The 17,908-nt window shown below is 45.7% G+C and overlaps 1 protein-coding gene across 10 annotated transcripts in view; it reads right to left on the reverse strand.

Moving 5' to 3' along the window:
- Window positions 1-17,680, reverse strand: part of SON (SON DNA and RNA binding protein) — a 70,018-nt gene extending 52,338 nt beyond the window's left edge. For 9 of the 10 annotated variants that reach the window (XR_012800377.1, XR_012800379.1, XR_012800378.1 and 6 more), the window contains exon 1: window positions 17,377-17,536. Coding sequence is in view for 7 of the 10 variants with exons in the window: in XM_075593827.1 (XP_075449942.1) it covers window positions 17,377-17,456 (80 nt within the window). In the remaining 3 variants the exon portion in view is untranslated. Of the gene's footprint in view, window positions 1-17,376; window positions 17,537-17,573 lie in introns of those variants that run through there. The other variant, XM_075593828.1, reaches the window with a different exon arrangement.
- Window positions 17,681-17,908: the final 228 nt, after the last annotated feature.

Consider the following 17,908-nt stretch of genomic DNA (forward strand, 5'->3'; position numbering starts at 1 on the left):
TATACAGTGGTTGACAGATCCCCAAAAAATCTACTCGCCACACAAAAAAATCTACTCGCCACCTAGTACCAAACGTGTGCTGCTTGGGCCAATATTTACTCGCCCGGGGGTTAAATCCACTCGCCCGGGGCGAGCAAATGTATAGGTTTGTCGAACACTGTACATATATATACATACATATATATATATACATATATACATATATATATATATATATATATACACACACATATATCATAAAGAGCTGATCCCTCAATGTGGACCGAAATAGGCTGGATCCTAAATTATCTGCACCTTAAGTATAACCAGAGTAGTAGTGCTTTTCTAACAGTGCTTTGAATATCTCCTTAATAACATTACTACTTAGTATATGAGACTGTTTAAACGGTCATATTGTTATATTGTCATATTATGTCTATTACTTGTACTACGTTGAAAACTAATAAAAACTATCTATAAAAAAAAAGCAAGAATCAAATATTTTAAAGTAAAATCTTTTGTAGGCAAATGTTTATTATAAAGGTCCAACTGTTTGCTAAATCCATGAAGTATGTTGTATACTGTAATATGGTAAAGTATCAAAATTATACTTATATCCATAGTTAAACCCGTGTTTATTTAATGCTACACCGAGTAACATATCTAGAATATATTATCCAAAAGGAGAACAAAATCCACTGCAACAAATTCTGTTTTACATTACGACTTTACCAATAAATAACCTATTCCAAAAACAAAAACCAGCCTTACATTTTCACCAAAAACAAAAACCAGCCTTACATTTTCACCAAAATGCTTGGAGCACAACGTTTCAGCACCAGCGGCATGTAATAATTTGTGTAAAACGCCCATGGCCCACACATGTATTCTCAGACATAAGAAATGTAAGGGGAAATCATCTTCTGTTCTGCAGTTCTCCCACTATGCAGATTGTCATGAACATGCCATGCGCACCGTGGGCTGTCCCCAGAAAGGCACTATTGCACTAATATGCGCTGCTTCTTAAAATGTTCCCTTAAAAAAACAAAATAAACAATCCATTACACACCGACTGTAGACATAATGCCCATGTAGATTCCACGATTTCGCTGCCTTTATGGTTAACAATGAAGACTATTGTATTGCCCCTGGATAGATTTACAAAAAAACCGAGGGACTTCAAAAAAAAATCAAGATAAGAATGAAAATAAACTAGCATCAGGTAAGTAAACCTATAATCTTATCACGACAACCAAAGCTAAGAAAAACAAAAAACAACATGCTGTCAAAAACGAATCTATATACTGTATTAATAAGCCTTTCAGTGACTCGAACAGAAGAGGGTCCACCTGAGCGGTGAAGGCGATCTCCCACTAGGAAATAAAGCATTTATAGCAAGATGTACCATGTATGTCAACGACCCCAGTAGTACCAGTTCTCATGACAAAAACGGTACATCAATAGGGCAGTGTGCAAGTGTTAAAAAAAAATATAATTTCATATAAATCAACACAGATTAACACAAAAAATAAGAACCAATAAAAAGCCCTAGTGTGGCAGAAGAATAACATGCCAAATCTTTCATTAATGTCTCCACACATACGGATATAGTCAGGGTTACTGCTCCGGCTGGCATGTTAAAGTAGGATATTCTGTGATATTATATGTTACCACTGCCATTGAATCCTAAAGAAATTTCATAATCTGCGGTATCAGTAGGTAAAAATAAGATGGCTAAATATGTAGTAATCATATTCCTTCTCAGTTTTTACAAAGCAAACCATTCTAATTTGGATCATCTTTGCACATAACGGAAGATCTCTGTTATAAACTCAGTGGTACTTCTGCGAACTTTTTCTAGTTCTGTGGTGTTCATATCACTGAACGTAACTGTACACATACACACCCAAGTGCAGACAACCCAGCGCTTTATTCAGGTTGGCGCGACGCGTGCCCAGGCTGGGCTATGTTAATAGCCTAGATGAGGCATCTTCAACTGACTGACAGCGGGCCAAACGTGAAACTTCCTTAGCGGCACCGACCACATGAAAACTTCCCTTGCTGATTGATGGTGACAGTAGTACAGTGCAGGAAGTGAGGTCACTGCTGGCAGAAGAGGCCATCAGTGGGGTCGGCACCTACCAGTCACGGAGGAGGAAGACAGACAGGCGTGCATCTGTCTGTCTTCCTCCTCCGCACCGACTGGCGCGCCCCTCCCCCCACCGATGGCGCGCACACACACACACACACAGACACACACAGACACACACACACACAGACACACAGACACACACACACACACACACACACACACCGACTGGTGCGACTATTACATTTAGGGTGATTGTTATTGCTGTCTAAATGCTACATAGCTGCACAATAATTATTTTAGATTACAGCAGCCCAATGTTAACTTTTCCCTAGTCTGAATGCAGGGAACTGCAGGACCCTTACAAATTCTAGGATCGGAATGGGACGTTTGGCCACGAGCAATAAGTCTTGACATTTCACCGCTGCGCCCGTCTACTATCCGCCACACACACCCAGCGTGGGACGTGCAGTTGTCGGAGTGGACTGTCGGGCTCGGCAAACCTGTCTTTTCGGGTCAGAAGTGCGGCGGACTGCAGTCGCGTGCAGACATCACAGCGAAATGTCTAGCAGTGAAGTGTTCCAGCGGCGTTTTGGTCGTGGCCAAACGTCCTTGACTGTTCTAGGATAGTGCTCAAGATGTCATCCAAAAAACACGCCATCAATTCAACATCGTCTTTTTTTGGAATTAATGCCAGAGTGCAAGATTTAAAACCAGGAATTAAACAGCAATCCAGAAGTAACGATAGAACACATCAGTCAGGCATATTAAAAGAAAATGCTTTATTTTATCTAAAGCTTAAATGAAATGTATCATAGGCAGTGGTCACTTCTAGGATTGTTAAGGGACATCTGTATGGTCCAGTGCAGGGAAACTTTACCCAGCTCGGGAGTTTCCACCGTTCACAGATATAGAGACCTACTGCCTATGCCCATGTTCAAGGTATGCACAAATTGAAAATAAAATAGGTATTGGTACCAACCCTTCTTCAGGTACTTTCCAACACTACTCCAATTTGAAAATGTTTTATTAATAATCTTTGTTGACTAACCAAACCAAGTGTGTGTCCAGGTACAACTAAAACCAACTAAAATCTTTATTTTGTACATCCACTGGACGCATATGGGGAGATTCACAAAGCTCATGAAGAAAAAAGTATTTAGCCTAAGATCGCGCTCTGATACACCTAATCAAGCTATGTAAATTCCGGCCATAGTTCTCTATCAAATGTATAGGCTACGTAGACAACATATACAGAACTTTGGTGACAAAATTACATTTCACAAAAGAAGCCAATGAGATTGGACTGACATGGCTAATTGCTTCTTATGTCTGTGTGTTTATATCGGTGGTCCTTTGCAACAGATGGCAAGATAATTTGTGCTCTAAACTAGTGTTGTAGTGTGGGGAAAAAAAAAACCGGTAACGGGTACCCGGCCAAAATCATTGGTTCTACCCGGTCGGGTACCCGGTTTGGCACTTACCTGCAGGGTGGCGGTGACATCTACCAGCAGCAGCATCGGCGGTGTCTTCAGCTGGCGGGGGACAGCAGGAATCCCTTCCACAGCACAGGAGCAGGTAAACAGTGTGTGTGAGAGAGCCGCCGGGGAAGCACGTGACCGGAGAGTTCCTATTGGACAGCCAGCTGTCTAACAGGAACGCTCCGTCTCCTGCACCGGTCACGTGGCTCCACGGCGGCTCTCACACACACACTGTTTACCTGCTCCTGTGCTGTGGAAGGAATTCCTGCAGCTCTCCCGTCGGCTGAAGACAGCTCCGATGCTGCCACCGCCACAGGACCACTGCTGCTGGTCCTAGATATCTTCAGAAAGGTAAGTAATAAGATTATTTACAGCTGCCCTGACATTACCCGATGCCGGGTATTACCAGGCGCCGGGCCCACTTCTCAGTTGCCGGGTCCGGGTAGCTGGAAATGTGCCGGGGAACGCCGGGTACCGGGTAATTCCGGGTACTCGGTACACCCCTACTCAAAACATATCCAGCTACCACTCCACAAGGTGAATGTATGCAAATCAAGAGTTATCAAATAAATACTTAACGTACAAAATGGCAACACCCAGTAAATGTAAATGGAATTGAACGTGTATATTTTAAGTACTGTATGTAGCTTTTAAATCACATAGAAACGTAGGAGACTTTGAAAACTCATGCACTAGCTACGTTACTTAAAAAGGTATGTTCCATATTATAAATTAGTATTTAATTCAAAAGAATCCATTATTTCCAGGACCATACTTCAACTCTACACTGCAATTGGTCTGTAAAAAGTAAATTATAAATTAAAGCACTAACCCATACTTTTTTATTTTTACTTCTTTTAACACACAAAAATTTCAGGGGTGGACAAAAATGTTAACCAAGGAGCCAGCTAGAATTTTTAGAAGAGAAAGCTTTGTGAGGCGGAGGTCACATGACGGTTTCAAAGTTCAACTGTTGCTACTAAAAAATGTGCCCTCTGCCCCAACTTATCGGTGGATCTGTATGTGAGTGTGTATATGTGAAAGAGGAACACGCAGCTGAACCGCAGCACTTCACGCTATGGAACTGCACCGTTCCTGAGAAATTAAGTTTTTCATGCCCTTATTGTCACTGTGATCAGCCTCACTATGGCAGCCAATAGAAAGTCGTAACATCTTGAGTAGTGATGTACCGAGTACCCGGAATGACCTGGTACCCGGCGGATTTTCAGCTACCCGGAAATTACCTGGACCCGGCAACTGAGAAGTGGGCCCGGTGCCGGGTAATGTCAGGATAGCTGAAAAATACATCATTACTTACCTGCGGCCAGCGATGGAAGGTGAGGAACACCCGTGAGGAACCACATGGCGACATCTAGGCAGGTCAGCAGAGGTCCTGTGGCGGTGGCAGCATCAGCAGTGTGTGTTCCGCCGCCTGTCCAATAGGAACGCTTCTGCTCCGGTCACATGGTTCCCCAGCTCACACTACTATGGAGTCCTGCAGCTCCCGCGCAGGCTGAACACACACTTTTGATGCTGCCATCTCCAAAGGACCTCTGCTGACCCGCCTAGATGTTGCCGCTGTCTTCCTCCACCCCCAGGTAACTGCCAACCGGGTACCCGGGCAGGTAGGTCATGTGATTTTGGCCGGGTGCCCGTTACCCCCCCCTTTTTTTTTTTTTTTAAGTAGAACCCGGTCAAACACTAATCTTGAGATGACATTGGAGCCTCCGACTGGGAGACAAGCTTTATTTCTCTTTGCAAATACTGGCAACATTTTATTTAAAAAAATCTCAGCAAGTCTCTGGAGAGTCGAGAAATGCAGTTCAGTCCCAGAAGATGCCCTGGTAACAATACTTTATTTTTCTCTAGAAATTGACTAAACAAGTTTGGTTAGAAAATATAGCGCAACGGTTTATAATTCTTTGCTCATTAGGTATATATCCACGTAAATATCTATTTACTGGAAGTGACAAGAACATCAAAACACTTTGAACATTGAAGTTCCCAGTAATGAGCGGGTAAAAGAAAGCATAAGCTTTCCATACATCTGCGCTGACAAAGTTAACGCTGTGAAGGCATTAAAAATGCATTTGCAATTTACAGAAAAGAACCCCATAAGTCTGAGCCCTCGTGTGTACGTGAGCAGATTATCGGGGTGGAAGCGGGCCATACTTAAGCACAATGAGAAACAAATCTTTAAAAATTCAAACCCGGCTACAGACAAATTGCTTAACTACTTTCTTGTTGTTTGTGTAAACTAATTATGCCAATTAGTCACAGCTTTAAAGGAGAAGAGCAATAATGAGCAGAAAAGATCAATGGCCACAAAAGGCCAGGTATTAGGGATATCCCTGCTTCAGCACAGGTGGCTCAGTGTGCTAAAGCAGGGAGATCCTGAAAACCTGACCTGTTGGTGGCCCTTGAGGACTGAAGTTGGCCACCCCTGAGATAGGGGATTCTTTGCACCCCAGGACCAGGTCGCTTGATGTTATTAAAGAACAATAGTCAGTCACAATGCTTTACTCCTTGACGTTAGTGTTTCCATCCTTGCTACTTTTTTTATATGTGCCAATAAAATATTTTTAGTCATCTTCTGCAGTCCAGCCTGGGATGCTTTCGTGCTGTGCACCACCATTCATCGTTTTTCACTGCTATTTTCAACTAGACACTGGAATTATACCCTCGTTGGCCACACCATGTGGGAAGCACACAAGAAACTGTCTGATAAGCACGGCCTCCTATCAGAAAAAAAAGAGGTTAGCCAGAATAGAGTTCTTGAGTAAAGAGGTCCATAGGCTAGAGACGGCTCATAAGGCGAGCCCTATCAAACAGATTCTAAGAGATCTTACCATACAGACAGGATAACTGAACATTTGCCTTTCAGAAGCAGCTATGACATGGACTAGATGTACTTTTTTCGAGAAAGCCAATACCATGCTGGCACAAACTTAAAATAGACGCCTGTTCCACACGACCCCTAACTTTTAAAGCTATATAACTCTTTCATGGAAGGAGAAGCCATATGTCCAAACTATGTTACAGGCCCACATCTCTTACACCAAAAGAGGGAAAAGATGCCTCTCCGTGTTCTAGTTACAGGCCGCTTTCTTTGATAAATGTTGACGAAGATTATTTTTTTTTAAGATCTTGGCCGTTAAGCTAAACAAATACCTTCCAGACTTGGTCCACCCTGATCAAGTGGAATTCATGCCAGGTCGCCAAGCCGCAGAAAATACTAGAAGAGCAATTGACGACACTGCAATCGATAAACAAACAGCAGTCATATCTTTACCATCACTGGATGATGTAAAAGCGTTTGACAAAGTGAACTGGGGCTATATGACAGAAACTCAGGCCTAAGCGGATGATTTCTCCAGGCAATCCTAGAAAGCAACAAGCAAGCGTAATATGCTCAGGCACAGCGTTTGATCCCCTCCCAATTAAGGGCGGAACTAGACAGGGCTGCCCCTTGTCCCCCCTCCTATTTGCATTTTCTCTGGATCCTCTGGCCTCTCACATTCGAGATAACCCCAACATAGGGGTTGTACAAGTAGGGACCCACATATTCAAAATCTCACTGTATGCAGACAATATTTTACTCTCCTTAGTCAGACCCCTCACCTCCCTAATCTGTTCAACGAGCTATCCACTATTAATAAACTGTCCGTTTTCAAAATTAACATTAGGAAATCGGAACACTAATTTCTCATATGCAGACACCAAATTGATATCTTTAAATTTCAGGTTCAATTGGTGTAATAAACAAGTCATAAAATACGTTGGGTTCTTTTTAACTAACAAATATGAAGATCTATACAAATATAACTAGCTCCTCTTTCTTACTGCAGAAACTTAAGGGCGGACTCTCCCAATGGGCTACACACAACATATTCTGGATAGGACGAATTCACTGTTAAAATGACTTCAACCGAGAATACTTAATCTGTTTCAAACTCTCCCAATCCCACAGGGAACCATTAATGATTTACAATCCAATATTACACATTTATATGGGTGGGGAAGAAAAAAAAACAAAAAACTTCTGGTTAGTAGAACTATCTTCAGTACGCCCAAGGAGGCTGGTGGTCTTGGTCCTCCATGTATAAACTCATACTATAGAACAACAGTTAAGCCAGTTGAACAGCTGACGCCACACTTAGGAGATGGGTGGAATTGGAGGCGGGAAAAGAAAATTTTAAATTTGCTGCGATGTCCATTCCTGCGCCCGACTGCCGTCTGCCACATGCCCAAATCAAGAAGCCAGGTTTGCAGTGCCTGACCGCTTGCTATGACAATCAAATGTTTAAATGTCGTGCGGGACATTTAAAGATGGCGCGTCTGAGCAGCCTTTCTAGGCAGTGTAGCAGTCCCGAGCAAGACATTTAAACATGCAGTTGTCAGAGCAGTAGACCTGGCTTGGCTTGTTGGGTGCACGGCGCATAGCAGGCAGTCGGACGCAGGAGCGAACATCACGGCGAAGTGTCCCGGCAGCGTTTTGCCCGCGTCAAACGTCCCATTCAGCCTGTCCGTGCCACCTCCCCCCTGTAAAGGGCAGCTGACGGTTACAAGTATATAGAATCAAAACCTGTCAGATACTAGGGCCCTTACAACCCCCCCCGGAATAGTGTGGTCCAGGTGGTGTTACCTGGGTTTACCCGAATTGTAATTCGCACTATGAATCTTTTATTTTTATCAATTCATACCAATGTAATTGTACCATTGATTTGAGTTGGGAATCCCTGGAACCACCTGCCCCTCACCTCTTAATTTTCTATTACCTGTACATACAGTCACCCAAACCTCCCTTTTTCTTTATGTGAACTCGTATGTTTACGTTACAAAATCAATAAAAAAAAAAATACATTAAAAGAGCACTCCATGTCCTACGTGCGTTTTCTTAAATAAAATCAGTTGTGTAGTATTAGATAGATACTACATTTAAAAAAAATAAAGAAAAGATTAAACTCTTAAAGAAGTAATCCAAGCAGTTTCAGCTCTGGGGGCCCCTGTTCCCAGAAGTACTTAGCTCCATAGGCTGGTTGCCACTCCAGGGATCATGTTCTGGCTGCTTTTCAATGCTCCCGGGCCCTGCAGGCCAATAGGAAGTCATGATGTCATCCAGTGCAGCTTCCTATTGGCCCATGTGATGAGGGAGGTTTAAACTGTAGAAAACTGCAAAGATATGGCACGCCATTCAGAGGTAAGTACCTCAGGAAGTAGAGGCTCCAGAGTTGAAATTAACGGGGTTCGCCTCCAGAAACCCCTTGTTAGGGGGAACAAACTGCATTGATTGCGCCTTTAATATAATTTTTAATGAGTTTGAATATACAGAGCATTTTTTTTTCTATAGCAGGTTTTTCTTCACCGGCAGTGCAAAATATTTGGAACACTTTCCTGTTTGTCATAATTTGTTGCCAATATTACCAGCAGTTTGAGCTGCAAACTAACAATATCATGTTACCTTAGTAATATAAGAACACATTGCAGCTGCTGAGATACACTGACTGAAGGATTGCAGTGAACCCTGGGAAGCAGGATCTTTGCTGAGTTAGCACAGAATAATTAATCGATTTATTTTGTTAAAGTTAAACCCCTATATTTATCAGCAAGCTTTTTTACGGGTTAATACATGTAATGGAGGTGAACTCCCATTGACATGAATGGGATCACACACATGCTCTGATGCAATAACCCAGGGGTGCGCAAACTTTTTCTTGTGTGCTCCACTGCCTGCTCTCACCCCCCCTCCACTACCTTGTCTCCAGCACTACCGACGTCACCAGAGAGAGAAATAAGCCACAGGATCATAACCGCACAAGAACCCCAGTCCTATTATCAGATTGTAATGTATCAGGAAATGGTGGTGATGACAGGGATATGCAACTACAAAACATACCAAACACATGTGCCCTGTATGTATGTGTATATATATAATGTGTATATATATGTGATCCTACTATCCAAAAACATGTCCACTCCTACTATTCAATGGATTCCCACTTACAAAGCTTTTTATGTACAGTATTTAATTGGCAGAATAGAAGTTATGTTGTAACATTATTAGGCTGCGCTTAAAGTGCCTTGTAACTTATAGTAAGCGCGACAAAATTTGGTAGCTGTGTCTATTTGATATTTTTAGAGACAGTCGCCACATGTGACTGTCTCTAAACCAGAGACCACAGCCCGCCCCCTTTGGTGACGTCATTGGCAACAGTCGATGAAAATCCAATTACAACTTTCGCTGGTGGCGACGGTCACGTCATCGGTCGCGTCGCCAGCACTATAAGCGCGGCCTTATACGGAGCATGTAAGGACGCACAAGGATAGTACACAGGGTCTTTTGGTTTGGTGTGTTTCTTATTATCCATGTCACAAGAAAAGTTGCATTTACAGGCAAATATAACAACATTTGATGAGGATTGTTAATTTCCTGAATATGAAACCAAACGAAAATTGTGCAATATACAGGCAGCATAGCGATATCACGTTAATTTTAAAAAGTGGATATTTATATTTCTCAGTATTGTTACACTGGCAGTCACCCATTGGAGTCCATTAGGTTTCAGGGACAGTCTGACATGCAGTTTAAGATGTGGCAGCATGTCTGCTAATGTATAAATCAACCTGGCACCCATCCTTTACTCTCCAGCCCTCAATGATCGTAACACCCTGTTTCCCCGAAGAATCGGTTTGCGATTTAGAAACACCAACTTGCAATAAATGTTAAAATGAAATACCTTCCAAGTTTTACATGGTATTTTAACATTGATTAAAAACCTAATGTCTTTTTTTGGAAACAGATCGTTATCGTGATAAATATCAATATCACAACACATTTCAATATCTTTACCGTGAGAATTTTTGTTCTTGTCCTACCATAAAATTAACCAATAATGCAGATTATAGAATCTGTTTTCCCAGACAATTTTCCTTACCCTCTCTAAACCGACAGCCATACATTTAGACAGACTGGTATTAGCATGTGCTCAGTATACTATAACAAACTTGCACACTTTAATCATCTAGACATTTTAAGATAGACGTACGACACAAAGCACAGAAAATCTGCAACAACACCTGCACTTCTGTGCTGTGGGTGTCCGATTCAGCTTTCTTCACCTCAGACCATTTTAGAAATAACAGAGCAGCAGCAAAGGCCGTTAGTGGCTGCAAGACTTTTGCTGCTGTTACCTGTCATTCCCGATGTTACAGCTGCTCTGATATTGTTCTCACAGCTCTCCCTCTACAATCCCACTTCCTTTCCAACTCTTTCATTAACCAAGCAACTCTCAGGAACACCAACCTTCTTCTCCCACTGTACCCTGTGTTACTACTCTCTCTTCAATACATATTGTAAGCTCCTCTGTGTAGGGTCCTCCTTACTTACTGTAACACTATGCAGGGTTCGACAAATCCAGTCGCCTGGACGCCCCTGGCGACTGGATATTGCCCCCTGACGACTCACTCATGGCCGTCCCTGCAGCACATGCGGTTCTGTGCTGGAAAAAAAACCTGCCTGTCTCCATTGCGTCCCGCGGTCCCTCCTTGCTCCCCATGCGGCAACCCCTGCGTCCTCTTTAAGGCCAATGCGGCCCCCCTCAGCCTCCGTCCTCTCCGACACCTATTTCCTATTGCTGACTCCGTCAGATCCGGGACGCAACACCTCAAGCCCGCTTATCCGGACACCCTCACCGCCGCACCTCTGCTCTCCCGCCATGGCTTCGGTTTGTTCTGAGGAGATAGTGAGCATCTGGCAGCCGGGCCTGGCGACCTTGGCCAAGGTGAACGGGCCGGGTGTTGGAGGAGCAAGGCGGGTGGGAGAGGGTGGCTCATGCGCAACCCAGATCCGGGGTCTGCCAGCCTTTCCTGCGGCCCTAACCCAGGGAGAAGGCCGGGGGGTGGGGGGAGGAAGCAAAGGAGGCTGGGTAGTAGGCCGGGTGGGGGGTCAGTGGAGGAGGCCGGGAGCGGAGGAGGCCGGGGGGGGGGGGGGGAGGGGAGCGGAGGAGGCCGGGGGGAGGGGGGAGCGGAGGAGGCCGGGGGAGGGGGGAGCGGAGGAGGCCGGGGGGAGGGGGGGGAGCGGAGGAGGCCGGGGGGAGGGGAGGGAGCGGAGGAGGCCGGGGGGAGGGGAGGGAGCGGAGGAGGCCGGGGGGAGGGAGCGGAGGAGGCCGGGGGGAGGGAGCGGAGGAGGCCGGGGGGAGGGAGCGGAGGAGGCCGGGGGGAGGGGAGGGAGCGGAGGAGGCAGCGGAGGAGGCCGGGGCGGGGGAGCGGATGAGGCCTTGGCGGGGAGGGGGAGAAGCGGAGGAGGGCGGGAACGGAGGAGGGCGGGGGGAGCGGAGAAGGCCGGCCGGGGGGAGCGGAGGGCGGGGGAAGCGGAGGAGGGAGTGGAGGAGGCAGGGAGCAGAGAAGGGAAAGGGTGACAGCAGGCCTAGGGGAGAAGATGGGTGAGGATGCTAGGCCTGGGGGAGGAGAGGTGCTATATGGTGCCAGGCCTGGGGGAGGAGGGAAGAGGTAAGGGAGTTATAGGCTGCAGGAAGGAGCAGAGGGGCATGAGGAGGGCAACAGTGTGGCAGCAGGACAGATGGAAGAGTTTATGGGCAATAGTCAGTCACCAACCCAATCATCCTGTCCCCCTCACCCTGTCATCCTGTGCCCCTCACCCTGTCATCCTGTGCCCCTCACCCTGTCATCCTGTGCCCCTCACCCTGTCCCCCCGTGTCCCTCATTGTAATAAAATAAATAAACTTATGTCAAAAACGAAAGTTGTTCTTAGTTCTTAATAAGAATGTATTCAAATTGTTTTTAAAGCGGGGCTAGGGGCGGGGTTAAGTGGCGAGTAGATTTTTTTGGTTCGGCGAGTAGATTTTTGGGTGAATAGTCGACCACTGCCAATAAGTATTCATATTTTATTGCCATTATCTTCTGACCCCATTGTACTGCGCAGAAGATTGTGTTGGAACGTTTTAAGTACATGATAATATTTGTCATCCAGCGTGATTGGAAAATCATAATTACGAAACTTACTTTTTCTTACTCCTTAACAAATGTTTCCCCATTAAGGTAAATAAACATATTCGAAGAACATTTAATGAAGATTGGAAAACATTGTATTAATATCAGCAGAGTACATTCAAACCGCTCAATCCACACACGCATACAGTACATATTCCCATGAACACAGCTTCCTGTCTGGCTCCTGTTAATGCGACAGTTACAAAGAAACAGCAACCATGAACTACTCTAGCAGCAGACTAACATTTGGGGCACGGGGCTTGTCCTAAATTCAAGGTTGCAAACCAATTAAACAGCAAATTAGTTTAGTATCTATATGTCATTGGAATAATGCCAGTGTAGTCCGTGCACTGGTGATATACAACACTGACTAAAAACCAATAAGTAATTGTTCTGAATGCAAAGTGAAACATTGTGAGGGTACCTGTGCCAGGAACTTTAAAATTCAACAGTCATGACAGAAATAATGAATATGGTTGGATGCAATGGTGCACTGTATATACATATACATACATACATATACATATATATATACATTATATATTATTTGGAAGGGCTAATGGAACCATGTTGGCAGAACTGGTTCATAAAGGTGGAAGGGGAAGTAACGGCATGAAGCGCAATAGGGAACTTAGTGGTATATTGATGAACTGCTTCCTTGAGCTGATGGGTGTTAGGCTCGTTATATAGTGTGCGGCCGTGCACGCGCGCGTACCTGTGAGAAGGCGCATGCACGTGTCGCACACTTTGTGTGTATACTGTGCGCGAGTGAGGTACTGTATGTGTGTGTGTGTGTGTGTGTGTGTGTGTGTGTGTGTGTGTGTGTGTGTGTGTGTGTGTATATATATATATATATATATATATATATACACATATATATATATATACATATACATATATATATACAGTGGTCGTCAAATCACAAAAAAATCTACTCGCCACCTAGTATCACGTGTGCTGCTTGGGCCAAGAGGAGCTCGCCACGATGTTAAATCCACTCGCCCACTCGCCCGGGGCGTGCAAATGTATAGGTTTGTCGAACACTGTATATGTATATGTATATGTATATATATATATATATATATATATATATACAGTGTTCGACAAACCTATACATTTGCTCGCCCCGGGCGAGTGGATTTAACCCCCGGGCGAGTAAATATTGGCCCAAGCAGCACACGTTTGGTACTAGGTGGCGAGTAGATTTTTTTGTGTGGCGAGTAGATTTTTTGGTGATTTGTCAACCAGTGTGTGTGTGTGTGTTTAAATAAGTTTTGAAATAAATACTTCAATCATTTTTTTAATAACATTGTACACACACACACACACACTTCAGCTGTGGTAGCGGCACAACTTCTTTATTTTCTCCATCTTCCCCCTGTCGGCCGGTCCATGCTCCCTGTCGTGCGTGCGCGGCACCATTATAGAATGGCTGACTAACCTCAGCCAACTAAAACTGCCGCGCGCAGTATAGATCTGGCCTTAGACTGACTTAGAAATAATGAAAGTGGATGTCTGGGTAAAGCAGTTGAAACAGAGGTTCCAAAGAAAAGTGCTGTGGGGAATTATAGTGTACTACTGACTGGCGCCTAAAACAAATCCAAAAATATACAGTGGAAAACTGCTGTTGGTATACGGGACGGTTGTATGCGGGCAGAGGTGTGAAGCCTTAGGCTAAGGCCCCACTGCCTCAGACCACACGCCCGCACTGCAGACAGGCGGAGCGTGGAGAGGCACTTGAAGCTATTTGCGGTCCATAAGGCGCATTTTTGCGAGCGGGTGGGGCCAAACGGGTCAGGGGCGCAGCCATGACAGGGGGCGTGGCCAAAATGGGCCGGGGGGCATGGCAATGTCTCTGCAACTCCCCGCCCCCCAACCCGGTCTCTGCAGCTCCCCGCCCCCCAACTCTGCAGCTCCCCGACCCTCAACCCGGTCTCTGCTGATCCCCGCCACCCCCACACAGGTCTCTGCAGCTCCCTGCCACCCCCACACCGGTCTCTGCAGCTCCGGGCAAACAGAGACATGTGGGAGGGGAGGGAGCCATGCACTGAACACACAGACTTCCCTCCTAGCCGCCTCCCACCCGCAGCACAGTAGCTGACTAAATAAATTTCCAGTGCAGATGACAACCTCCAAGGACCAAAATCTGTACGCTTTGAGGATTCTGGGCACAAAAATGTCATTTTAATAGAAGTGCTGATTTGTAACAGGGAAACTTCACTGAAGTCTATGAGGCTAAAAATCAGTGACACGGCTGCCTCACAGACTTCCCTCCTAGCCGCCTCCCTCCCGCAGCTCCTTCCCTTCCTCCCTCCTCATTGGCTGACTGCTGCACCACGTGATGCATCAGTGCTTCTGTTCACCAGAAGCTTGCAGCATCGACCGACTGACGCGTCACAGCGCGCAGTCAGCCCCGTCGGAAGGAGCCAGCGGGGACCTCCAGACTGGAGGAAAGGGTCAGTTGGCCCGCGGCCGCGCGCTGCCGGCCGCAGCGGTCAGCAGCCTTGGGCTGCGCTTATAGTGCCCGGCGACGTTGCGCCAAAACAAATACATTGGATCCGTCGCATGCGCTTATACTATACCATGGAGCGACGGAGATACAAATTTTTTTGAAGCTATTGAAATTTGATTTTGGGAGTTAAAGTCGCCAAGTGACTGTCTACGCCACTCTGCCCGCCCCCTTCGTGACGTCACTGGCCTTGTCGCTCCAAACCTAAGTGCAACTTTCGCCAGTGGCAACGTCATAGGTTGCGTCGCCGCCACTATAAACGCGGCCTTACCCAGGAGGTGCTATCAGCGGGACTAACCAGAGTGGTGTTACACGCGGCGGTGGGACCGGCTATCTGGGGAAGGAACCGCAAGTTCCCCGGTGTGGACATCCGTTCTTGGGAAAGGAACTACCAACTGTGCCAATGAAATCTTGCTTGTCGTAAGTAGGATTTCAATTTTTCCCCTACCGGAGCAGAGTTCTCATGCCATACCCCATGTATTCATCAGAAGTCCCGTAGTTCAACAGAACGAGACATTATATAAAGTCAGGTTTTTCCACTGTATATTTATGGATTCATTTCAGGCGTCAGATTATTTTTTGTTAATATTTGTGTGATTTGTATTAATCTCATTGATCCTGGCAGCCTACCTTATAGTTATAGGTTTTTTTGGTATACACTACTAGTGTTTATTTCACACTTTATTTACCATTACATTAGCGCTATAAGCACAATATCTCTTCTTTTTTACACTTGTACTACTGACTGGGCCGCACAAGCAGTGAAAAGAAATGCTTAGGCACAGGACACAGTATCCCAAGTTAACGTAAAGGGGGGGCATGTGCACAGCACTGCTTAATTTACGTGAAATGTTTTTAAAGCAGCAACTCATGCTACTAGTGATTATTATTTTTTGGTACAGGCTATCACTAGGCCAGCATTGTTTAACAGTTAGCTAGGTAAACAAGGGACACGATCAGCCTTAGTTACCCTACAGCACAATAAATGAAAATGCGTAGCTCATACCCCAACCATAACTAGAATTGTCTGACAACTAATAATCTGGAAGAAAATAATTGCTTGCTAAATAAGTGGGTAATAGAGCAGGTAAATAGACTACCATATTTTACCTGAACCAGAGGGCTGGGCTGACCCATGGTGCCCCACCATCCAGGAACCCAGTTCCAAAAGAATGTGTAACAGGAAGATAACATCGTCGTTTTCTATTTGTGACTATATGGTCACGTTTGTAGTTTGAGCCAAAAGCTGCAGAAAAAAAAACTACAACTACCTCAGGAACAGTGGTACCACAAATGAGACTAGAGGGACGCCACTGTTAAAGTTTATTTTTTAATGTAGGGGGGGTTGCTGCTTGAAATAAGCAATCCAAGTTGGGGGTGGGGGGGTGGCTTGGATTGCATCTTTAACCGCTTCAATACTGACCCAAACCACAGGCACTTTTAGCACAGAAAGTGTAAAAAGGTATCAAAAATAATATGTACTGCTTTCACAAGTATAAAGTAAAACGTATGGAAGGTATGCAAATACACCTAAAATAATTTGTGGTAATTTCACAATCTAGTTGTTACTAACCTAGCTCTATTATTATGGAGCTCTGGGGGCAACTAGCGTCCACAAACCATCACATCAATTAGGTTAGGCTAACTTGCAACATACTAAACTGGCAGGAACTAAAGTTACAGTCCCATTTATATTATGGACCGTATAAGAACCTATACTTCTATATACTTCCGTTTTATAGTATTACATAGGTGTGTGTGTGTGTGTAAAGGTTTTCCACAGAATTTATTATTGCATGTTATTTTGCAGATCTAACCACAACTGGCACGAAGACCTACAAAAAGCAATGATCACATTAAGCATCCGCATGTGTATGTGCAGCGGAAAACCTATTGAGGACTATTTACAAGAGCAGCTTTGTGATTCCCTGCTGTAAACTCAAAAATACCACTATCTATACCCAAGAGAGCAAACAACGGATCATATCTTTAAAAATAAAAAGTTATCAGGTTAAAAAAAGGCGTTACATGCACAAGTGCTTTCCCTTTACCAGCTCCCCAGCTTAAACGGATAAGTGGACCTGCTAAGGCTTTCACAGGCCTAACCGCAATGCCGACAGTGCGGCGCTTGGCAGCGGTACATACAGCACACAAGGCCGACGAGGCCTGGGATGTGCGCACACCGCCGCCGCTGACGGGCGCACGGCGACTACTAGGCCTCGGGCCTACTAATGGCCACCCGCGTACAGGGCCCCCGCGCGCTGCTCCCCCACCCCGCGGCCCTCGCCAATAACCCGCCCGCCCCGTACCTGTTGAGCTTCTCCTCCTGGATCTCCTTGAATTTATTCACCACGAAGGAGCGGAAGATCTGCTCTATGTTGGTCGCCATGGCGTGCGCCCCCCCCGGACCCTCCTCCTCCTACCAATCTCGTTATCCCTCCCCCCTCGTTCTTTCCGATGATTACGTCGGTACGCGCGCGGGCACGCGTCACCCAGCTATATTCACCTGCGACATCCCGTCTCTCCTACCCCCTCCGACCCAGAATGCAGCATTCCGGAAGCTAAACAGAAGGCGAGCCGAGAAAGGGGGATTGGGCGGGAACCGAGGAGGGAAAAGGGGGTGGGGCGTGCGAGCGTGCGCGTGCGGAGAGATGGGCTGCACGGCGGGCAAGCGCGCGCACTAACTAGTCTGACGCAACCCAGCGCGCGCTGATAGAGGAGGGGGGGTAACGGAAGCTGGGGTGCGCGCGCCAAGCACTGTGTGTGGTGCCAGGGAAGGCTCTGGAAGCTTTCCCATTATCTGAGTGACTGAGTGTACTGTATGTTGCAGATGTGTGGCAG

This window comes from Ascaphus truei, chromosome 3, assembly GCF_040206685.1.
Source record: "Ascaphus truei isolate aAscTru1 chromosome 3, aAscTru1.hap1, whole genome shotgun sequence".
In the NCBI taxonomy this organism is placed as follows: Eukaryota; Metazoa; Chordata; class Amphibia; order Anura; family Ascaphidae; genus Ascaphus; species Ascaphus truei.